The 10,395-nt window shown below is 40.9% G+C and overlaps 1 protein-coding gene and 1 long non-coding RNA gene across 2 annotated transcripts in view; one reads left to right on the top strand and one right to left on the bottom strand.

Annotated features, from left to right (window-relative positions):
* LOC105001991 overlaps positions 1-222 on the top strand; it is a 3,613-nt gene extending 3,391 nt beyond the window's left edge. The window contains exon 3 of the long non-coding RNA XR_826909.1: positions 112-222. This is a non-coding gene — a long non-coding RNA (uncharacterized LOC105001991). The remainder of the gene's footprint in view (positions 1-111) is intronic.
* A 2,177-nt stretch (positions 223-2,399) lies between these two features.
* Positions 2,400-10,395, bottom strand: part of SPTY2D1 (SPT2, Suppressor of Ty, domain containing 1 (S. cerevisiae)) — an 18,978-nt gene continuing 10,982 nt past the window's right edge. Inside the window, exons 4-7 of the mRNA XM_010858435.1 lie at positions 9,159-10,395; positions 7,403-7,577; positions 6,171-6,248; positions 2,400-5,229 (exon numbers count right to left, since the gene is read on the bottom strand). Coding sequence (XP_010856737.1) covers positions 5,136-5,229; positions 6,171-6,248; positions 7,403-7,577; positions 9,159-10,395 — 1,584 coding nt within the window. The 3' untranslated portion in view covers positions 2,400-5,135. The remainder of the gene's footprint in view (positions 5,230-6,170; positions 6,249-7,402; positions 7,578-9,158) is intronic.

Below are 10,395 nucleotides of genomic sequence, written 5' to 3'. Positions count from 1 at the left end.
GAACGGGACCCGGCTCCCCCTGCCTGCCCTTGGGAAGGAGGGCAGTTCCCGCAGCCCCACACCCTAGCCAACACTAGTCAAGACCCACCTGATCTCATTTTCTCCCCCTAGACCCCAGTGGAAATAAGCAAAGATGATCCTGGTGAAGTGATGCAGCTCTGAAGCTTTCCCACCCAGCTGTACAGTTCCTGATGGTGTCACATATAAAGTAATTGCGCATTATTTTGTCACATTTTATGTAACAAGTTACCACACTTTTAAAGATGAATGAAGACATGGTATTCTGTTAGCCCAAACAGGGAGATGGAGAGCGGGGAGGTAGTTGGGGGAATGGGAGGGATTGGGTCCCCTATTTAATAATCCATAAGACTGGCATTAAGACTAAGATCCTTAGTTCAATTTGCCCCCTATTCAGTACCCTTGAGGAAATTCCGTAGAGCTCTTTAGACCTGTTTCCCACATAATACCTTTCTCCTGGGTCCAAGGACCAGGATCCAGGCAGGGGTGGAAAAAAGTTAAGAGACTGAAGCAACTTTAAGCCTGTCCTCTGGGTGGGGCTATTTCTCTGTGGCCTTTTCACAGCTGTCATTAAGAACCCAAAGCTTACACCATATGGGGAAAGGGGATTTTAACACTGGGTGCTAGATACTATTTGGCATTCTAATCCTTGTAGTAACCCTCTTAGCCACTTTTTACAAAGTGGCAAAAATGAAGTTGGGAGTGAGTACATTACCAACCCACACAGTTCTGTGTAGCAGAGATTAAGATCCAGGCCCTCTCCTTGGCATGCTCTTATATGCCAAGGAAAAGAGCTGAGCAAGAGAGACTGCGTTTTCCAAGATCTTGACCACCTTGGTTCAAATGTCTTCCTCACCTAATAGCCCAGCGGTTGCCTTTTCTTTTAGCAGTGACCACTGCTGAGCCTGGCAGCACCAGTAGAAACAAAAGCTAACTGCCCACCCCTAAACAGGATGCAGTTTTGAGTTCATGAGACCCAGAAAAGGTTCCCATTCTTGTGTACAAGACTCATGCTATTAATCTGGGTATCTGAGCCCTAGGATATGCCTAATAAGCCCTCTAAAACTGGTTTGAGCTTTCTGACCCTAAAAAAGAAAATCTAAAAGGAGCAAATATTTTTAAATTACATGGAACTGCTCCCATTCTATGGTTGCTTGGGGATGACTTAACGGTTTCATTGTTCAGAAGTGCACCCTTTCCAACAAAGCACATCTTTTGGTTATATAGACAGCATTTTGTTAATGACTGTAGTATCAGAGAAGGCAATGGCACCCCACTCCAGTACTCTTGCCTGGAGAATCCCACGGACAGAGGAACCCAGTAAGCTGCAGTCCATGGGGTCGCGAACAGTTAGGCACAACTGAGCGACTTCACTTTCACGCATTGGAGAAGGAAATGGCAACCCACTCCAGTATTCTTGCCTGGAGAATCCCAGGAACAGAGGAGCCTGGTGAGCTGCCATCTATGGGGTCACAAAGAGTCAGACACGACTGAAGAGACTTAGCAGTAGCATAGTATATGTTTGCTAAAGTATTTTTAAGTGCCTCTATGCACTGAATGGCTTACCCTTTTTAATAGAACGAGTGAATTCAAAATTTCTATGCAGAAATAGGATACTAGTATCTTTTATACTTGTATGACCTAGAGTCAACACATTACACCGAGTGCATACATTCTCTGGCTTCACGGCTGCACCCACTTGCCTCATATATTCCTAAGGACTCATCTTCCCAGCTATCTCAGGCTCTTTTTATTATAGGGGGTTGGAACTGCTCAGTTTCTTGAAAAGAGGTACTATATGCCCAGTTCTTCTTCCCTTGTTCCCTGACTATATCTCCAAACTGTTCTCCTAACTTGTAGGTCTAATACCAGAATAGTTCTCTAAGCTGGTGGGGCGAGAGGGAAGAGGTGTCAGTGGCAGGGGCTGAGCAGACAAGAATGTGTAAGGGAGAAAGAACAGAGGTGTGAGTGTGTGTAAGGAGGTAAACCCATCTCTAAGTCTGATGAGTCTGCTGGGGTTTCTAGCTGGAATAATATTCAGGGTGATGAAATAAGGAATGAGTTTTGTTAAATAAATGCAAACCAGTGAAAATATCAATAAAATATTTTTAATGCCTACAATTTCTTTTATACATAATTGCAAAACTTTTATCTGTATATGCAAAAGTAGATTCTCTTGCAGGTCAACAGCACCAGAAAACAAGCTATGTTATGTAAATGTTTCTTTAAACTTGATTTGTCCATTATGTAAAAGACATGGATTTAATAACTTCAAAGAAGTCTATATCCCACTCTTAATCATACACTAACACCTGAATATTTCATCAAGTCCACTCACAAAATAAATAATCTAATATATTCAGCACATTGAAAATAAAATAACCAGTCTCTATATATTTATTCTCTTTCCAAACATGTTTTGGTCTCCTGTTATATCTCAGAAGTGTACTAATAGCTGCTTTTAAATTATAAAATACAAAACAGTAATTTATTTCTTGGAGAAGATCTTAGGGATTACATTAAAAAATGAAATTTCGAGTTCCCATAGACTTTCTTGATAACAGTCTTTGAACCTTCTCACGGCACACATGTAAGGCTGCCTGTGACATGTGGTACCCTGGCCTCCAAATGGACATAATTGCATTTGTAGTTTAGAGAAAATACAAAGACAAGTTCTGAAAGTAGCTTTTAAAGAAAAAGTGCCCCCTGCTTTAACTTCTAAAGCAAGTGGGACTGTGCAATCAGAGCTCTACTGAGTTTTATGAAAACTACTTTCCCTTCACATCGTGTTTGAGAATGCTGCATCCATGATCATGTAATATTATTACAATAGTGAAATAACATTACTACATTCATGACTTAACATTACCCAATAAAAGGCACATCTTCAAATATTAATAAAATCTGAAAATCAAAAGAGGATAGACACATTAAAAATCAAGCACTTAATTTGTAAACCTTGATAAAATAACAGCCTATTCCAGTTTCTTTAAAGATTTGTGAGCTGTTTAAGAGTGGTCAGGAGTTACAGAACAAAGTGGAAGACAGGATTTGGAAACAAGGCCAAGATTAAAAGATTCAGAACCTTTTTTTTTTTTCTTTTCATGAGCTACATACAGAAGTGCTTTTATAATGTTGATGCTGAGGAAAACTGAAATCAACATCTGTATCATAGCAGAATGCAACCCGAGTGATTACACATAAGGACCTTTTCTACCAAGTTCTGTAAATTTTAGCTAGCATAATGGTGCCTTTCTGTACAAGTAACTGCACAATATCATTGAGTAAAGTGCTAGTAAGCTTTAAGCCACCAGAAATCTTTCAGCTATGACAAGCACTTGATTGTAATTACATATTTCAGAGTCTGAATATTAAAATGTATATTATATTCAAGCAAACTTGTGAAGCAGAAAAAAAAAATCACATAAGGGACAGCAAAGGAAATAATGTTCCAAACCTGTTTTATTACATGGAATATCACACTACTCTTGAATCATTAAAGGTATTGGAGATAGGTGAGAGGCAGTCTACAGGCTTTTCTGCCACCAGTGTTTCAACAGTTATATGTGATCATTAATAGTGGTTATCTATAACACCCCATCGTAGAGAAAAAGCAAGCTCTATAGATAAAAAAGAATACACAAAAACAACTTTCAGATCTTTTGAAGAGTAAATCTTCTTGTAGGATAACCTCTCCTACTTCCTGATCCCCACTGACGGATGGCTTAGGACAGCCACAAGGTTTATTATAGAATTTTCTACAAGCTTATGTCCCATTGTCCCCAGTCCTCCACTCAGAGTCAGGGACACATGCTCTCTGGCATCATCACACCTCATTTTCTATTGCTGACCTTCCTTGAGACTTGGCTTCTCTCCAGCCAGAACCTAGGTCAGCCTGATTGGAATTGCTTGGACTTGAGGCTTAAGAGATATAACAAGTCTACAGATACGACTTGAAGAAAGGTAAGAATGAAGATGTTCCACAGCCTAGTAAGCACAGGAACAGGGAACATCCTCTTCTACCTGGGATAAAATCTCTTCACAGTGCATAGTTTGAAATAAAAGTGCAACATGGGCAAAAAGAGAAAGTGGTGGCCTTGATACACATGAATTTAGTTTTTGGTTTTTTACCATTAATCGCTAAAGAATTTAAGATAAAAATAGAGTCATTAACACAAAAAGGTAAAGGGCACCTTGAATTCCAAAATATCCTTACAATGGGGAGTGGAATGAGGCGGAGGGGAGCCTCACATGTCACTTCCTTAAGTTTGAAACTATTACTCTTCCAAATCTAATGTTTGAATAAAATAAGTATTTTTTCTTCAATATAAAAATGAAATTTTTAGATAAAAATCAAACAGCACAGTGACCTTGTCTATTTTACACCAACAAAACAGTAAATCTGAAAGTAAAATCTGGAAGAGAATATTCTTAAACAAAAATGGCATAACTTGTATTTTAACTTGGAAAATTCTGTTAATTGCCTAATCACCTAAATTAGTGAATAAGAATGCTCAGCATCCAATCCATGAATAATGCAGAATACAATTTATTCTACTTTTTACTTTCAAAGTCACAGAAATGACATCCATATAATTATAACACCTACTCTACATTTTCAAGTTCTCAATCCAAACATAGAGATTAGGACTGGTCACTTTATTGCTGGCAGCATTCCTGGAAGGGCCAGGTTCCTCATCAAAAGACAAATCTGATTGGGAGCCAGGCAGCGCCGTACTCACGCATCAGCAGAATTATGGAAGTAAAGGAACAATCCTTTCTTTTCCTTTTTAGAGTAGCAAAGGAATAATACAAGATTGGCTGAATTGTGAGCGGCCCCACATGAGAGTGCATAGCTCATGAGGATCAAGGCTGGCTCCTGTGAATAGTTAACTTCGTAAGAGCACTCACTGGGTATTATGTCATCTGCATTATTTCACCCTGCAAAGTATGTGAAAATACTTCATGCTCTAACGACAGCCTGCAGATAGATGACAGTATGCATTCCTTCTCCTTGAGTACCCAACTAGAATTCTAAAATGGTAAGGGCTTCTTCAGTCTGAAGGCAGGACTTCCTTGCAGCAGTCTTCAGAAGTTCACAAAAATACAAGCAGCAGCTAACGCTTCTTCAGCTTTTTGGCCTTTCGACGTCTCATTTCTTCTTCTTCACGTCTCATTTCCTCTAAATCTTCTTGCATACCTAATCTTAAGCTGTCAGGAAAAAATGCAGGTATTTGTCAATATACATGAAATTACCACGTTCTTTAAAAAGCAAGACTGAAATTTCAACTGGGAGCTTACATGGAATGCGCTGATGCACTAAAAAGGCCTCAAGACTTTACCAGTGAAAACAAGACTAAGCAGGAATATTTTTTTACCAGGAACCACTGCCTCAAGTTATAGTGGAAAAAAGATCTTACATACAACTCAACAGAAAACACCTGAATATTCCCATTACACTAATAAATATAAATTATCTCATCAGCTTTAAAAAATAAAGAACAAGAAACATTTATGCAATAAATAAGATTCTATTCTTGTCTCTTCCCAACACTCTAGTTTGCTATTTTATCTAGTTAGAGGACAGAGGACAAGAGGGAGAGAGAGGTTTAATATTTGGGTTGAGAATGAGGTGAATTATTTCATCAAGTTAACACTATAAACGAAGTAATCACTTGTTACCCCTACATAAGAAATGATTATTTGTTTGATAGTCAAACAGGAATCCAACATCAGGAATATAATATCCCTCATCGGGTCCTTGAGGTCAGTGGCAGTAAAGGTCAGCAAGACTGCGATGTATCTCATGTGGACAGGGAGTTAAGGATGGGAAAAGAAAAAGAACAACATGCAACAGCGGGATGTGGGGAGCTCTAGCATTTACTGTGTGCCTACGGGTGAGGCGGTGCACCGCGCAACATGCACACATGATCTGAATCCTCACAAAACCTCAGTGAGGAAAAACAGTACATTCCCAGCTTACAAATGGGAAAGCAGATTTAAAAGGCTACTTTGTCTGAAGCCCACAGCAAGCAAGCAGGATTGGAATTTAAACTGAGTGGCCGAAAGCCCCAGCTCCCAAGGATGCATCTGAAGCAGGGAACAGGAATTTTTTAGGAATTTCCACACATGTGTAGCTTGTGCTTACTTACCTCTTTGCTTCTTCTTTCTGCTGCTCCTTCCAACTACTCTCCATGTAACGTAAGGCATAATCGCTTTCATCTTTGTATCTGGTAAGAAAAAAATCAAAGTTGTTAGGAAAAAATAAAAAACCCAACTTTCCAAAAGAACTACATCTTGTTTTTAAAACCAACATCTTTATAACTAAATCAAACATATATTTAGGATTATTCCTCCTTGTTTGCAGGGAGTAGGATGGGCAGAGGTTGGGTAAAGGGGAGTTTCTGAAGTAAAGATAAATTATATGAGCCCTTCTAATTTCTCATATCTGTGACATCAAAGGAGAAAACAAGTGCTGACTACACGTACAGCTGGCCCTCGAACACCATGGGTATGAACTACATGGGTCCTCTTACTCAAAGATTTTTTTTCATGCTGCAGTAGGGCACAAGAATTGGTTGCATCTGTACACATGGAACCGCAGAGAGGGAGGAATTTGTATACAGAGGAATCATACATACAGAGGGCTGACTCTTAAGTTACACGTGGATTTTCCCCAACCCTCACACTGTTGCGGGTCAACTGTATGTTACCTCATTTAATCTTCCCAAGTGTCATTTGAAAAATAACTGACTCAAGTTTATCCAGCTAGTAAGCTGTGGAACTTTAATCTAAACCCCAATTTTTCCTCTCCATCAGTGCTTCTCAATCTTTAAGGCTGCTGTGAACCACTGGGGAACCTTATAAAGCTAGTCTGGATTTAGATCTAAGCTGGGGCCTGCAAGACTGCATTTCTAACAGGTTCCCAAGTGATGTCAATGCTGTTGGTTCCATGGTGCTGTTCAGGAACCACACTTCTGCGTAGGTTTTACACCAAAGAAAAGCAGGTGTCAGATCAGACTTTCAACATAGCTCTGTGGATGGTTTTTTGATTTCAAAGCCACGCCATATCTACTATACCAAGCTGCTTCACTCTTATCAAATATACATCTTATAAGGACAACAGTTAAATAGGGATACTCATTGGCCCTTATACAAGTAACTACATAATTCTGCATTAATTCTTAAATACTAAGTGCCAAAAAAGTAAATCTAAACAATCATTGAAGGATTCCTAATTAAGAATTGTATTCAATGCCTCTACTATTAATGTTTATTTTTTCCCCACAGAATGGATTATTCAAAATAAAAGTGTATATATATATACACACATATAAATAAATATAAATATATATATATAAAAATAAATCTTCTTTATCCTTACTTTTTTCGGTCATAGCCAAAGATTTCTCTAATGTGCTTGGATATTTCTTCCTGAGGTTCTCCTTCATCTTCAATAAAGTCTTCCATTTCAGAGTCATATTCTTCTTCATCATCTTCCTCCTCTTCATATTCTCGCTGCCTTTTGTAACCACTAGGAAAGGGAAGCCTTTGAGGACCTAAAAATAGAAAGGCCATTATTTTTAAGAGCAGTAAAATGTAATAGTCCCAACAAAGTCCTATGCAAGCTGAGATACTAAGACCTCATTAACATGGCAGCCTCAAAAACCAGAGCCAGCAGGCTGGCCCCTAGTGTGAACTCACTACTACAATCCTCTCTGTTGCTTCATGGTACTTAACAAGGAATAGAATTTCTGTCTGTCCCAAGGCTTACCAGAACTGTTACATTTTTCTAGCTTAGTAGTTTCTATTCTTTTGGATTTAAAAGACTAGTAAAATTTCTTAAAAAGAAAATAAAAAAGTTACAAATCACTGAAGGAACACAAATTTTAATCTTGCCAAAAAGAGACACCAAAGATAACAGTCTACTATTTATTATCATAATTCCATTACAGTTTTTAAAAGTCCAGTGGAGTATGAGAGTCTCAGAAATGGATCATTGTTTGAACTGAGCAACTCTGACTAAAAGGAAAAACTTACCACACCAACCTTATTTTTGTCATTTTGCCAAAAGACTGATTTAAAATTTTGCAAAAGACAGGCACTGATCAATAGACTAGTATCTGGGAACAACTGCTTTCTAGTCCTTGATTATAGACACTCCTTTTGTTGTTCTACAGTTGTTTTTAATATGCATGGCTTGTCTCCTTAGCTCAGAATTCCTTAACTTCAGCACTTTGACATTTTAGGTCAGCTGTTGGCTGTGAGGAGCTGTCCCGTACAGTGAAGGGTAACGGCGTCCGTGGCCTCCATCTACTAGGTGGCAGTAGCAGCCCACCCCACTTGTGTCAATCAAAAACGTCTCCACATGTTGCCAAATGTTCACCAGGGATCGAAACTGTCCTTGGTTGAGAACCAATGTTTTGACGAAAGTAGCAAGTTTAACACATGGAATATCATCTTTTCTTTCTTTTTATATTCTCCATGGTGTCTAACAAGTGCTTCAACAAATCCTTACTACCGTGTAGATACGATGATCTAGCAGTTAATAGGTGCCAACAATGATCCCATACCTTGGGACAATAGATTCCTAAAGGACTGGTAGCTTAGGGCCACTCTGAGGAACAGAAACACAAGGACAGTCTGAAATCATTCCTGGCATATCATGGGTGCTCAACAATATTTGATGGGATCAGTTATGCACCAAAAGGCTTCAAGCTTACAAATACACTCCAGTCCCTGAAGACAGGCACTTAGTCTTCATGAAGAGGTAAAGATGAATTCATTCATTGAACCACAAAAGGCATATACAATACATACTTATCCTATCAAACCACAAAAGGCATATACAATATACACTTATCCTATCATACAAATTCCATAGCTAAGCTTATTGCACTTGGAGACATTACAGAGGTTAACAAACAGGGCCCCAGATAAGTCTCTTTCTAAAGACTTTTCCAAGCCATAGTTACTAAAGGAACTCTGGCACAGGACAGACAAAACATCAGGATTCTATCAACACAAGAATACATTTAAAAGCACACAGAATTCACAGCATCTTTGGTTCTGTAAAACAAAGCACTCTTTCCAATTTCCTAGTGACAAATAAATACTTTAAGGATAAGGGGAAATCTTACCAGATCTGTAGCCAGATAAGGATGGCTTCATTCCATTCATCTGTCCATTGCTGGGTCGGCTGATTATATTCTTGGAAGAAATTGTTTCTGAGACAACAGTGCATTTGGGCTTCAGAGGGGGACCTGAGGTATTAACTGTTCGCCCAGGTCCCAAGCTGCTCACTGGTCTACCAGGGCCTGAACTGCTGACAGGTCGTCCCGCTGGAGCTGGGCCACTGACTGACCGGCCAGGGCCACTGATTGACCGCCCAGGGGGGCCTGAGCCACTCATTGGTCGTCGATGGTCATGTGGACTGCTTACAGGCCGCCCAGGGCCCCCAGAGCTGCCCACGGGTCGCCCAGAACCACTGGAGCCACTGACAGGTCGCCCAGGGCCACCTGAGCTGCTGGCAGGTCGACCAAGGCCACTTGTACCACTGACTGTCCGTCCTGGGGGACTGAAGTCACTGGTTAGCTTCCTGTTCCCACTGACTGATCGCTCGGGTCCTGAGTTGGAGCTGCCATTCTGGCGCTTGGGCATGGGGCCAGAACTAACCGTGGGCCGAGCAGTCCCTGTGCTAGGCCGCCCAGGGGCTGAGCTGGAGCTGCTGCCTGGCGGCCTGACACCTGGACTCTTGGCCTTATTGTGTGGAGTGGCCATGGGTCCAGGCCTGGAATGGCTAGGATGGGGAGGAGATTTTTTGGCTTTGTGCTCGGTAGCAGATTTCTGAGGCCCTTTAGCAGAAGTCTTTGGGACACTTGGTGAATAGGTGCTGGGGTGGGGCTTTCCAGCCCCATTGAAAACAGGTCTATCACGGCCCTCATGAAGCGAGGATTGGGAGCAACTGCCAGGGGCTACTTTGGTCCTCTCCCCTGGCACGGATTTGGACGAAGACAAATGCAGGCGTTTCTCATCAGCTGGGCTGGGTCTGGGTTTCTTCTCAGGATGAGGAAGGACAGTACCCTTGCAAGGAGGATGCGTGTCTCCAGAGCCTCTGCTAAGCTTTGTGCCCACACCCTCTTTCTGAGAGGGTACTCTTCTGGTTGGCGGTAGTCTTGCATCTGTCTCAGGTGTCCTTTTCCTCCGCTTTCGTTCAAGGAATTCTCGCTCCCTAAGTTCTTCTGCAGTCATGGGCCGCTCTTCCGTCTTCTTCACTACCTTTATCTCCACTGGCTCATACTGCTTTTTCTCAGCCAGCCTGAGCAGATCATTGAAGTTCATGACTGGTGGGGCACTTTTAAGGGGGACCTTTGGTTT

The sequence above is a fragment of the Bison bison genome, unplaced genomic scaffold, assembly GCF_000754665.1.
Source record: "Bison bison bison isolate TAMUID 2011002044 unplaced genomic scaffold, Bison_UMD1.0 scf7180017864388, whole genome shotgun sequence".
Taxonomy (NCBI): domain Eukaryota; kingdom Metazoa; phylum Chordata; class Mammalia; order Artiodactyla; family Bovidae; genus Bison; species Bison bison.
Note: the sequence above shows the minus strand (reverse complement) of the source record. Positions and strands in the feature narration are given on the sequence as shown.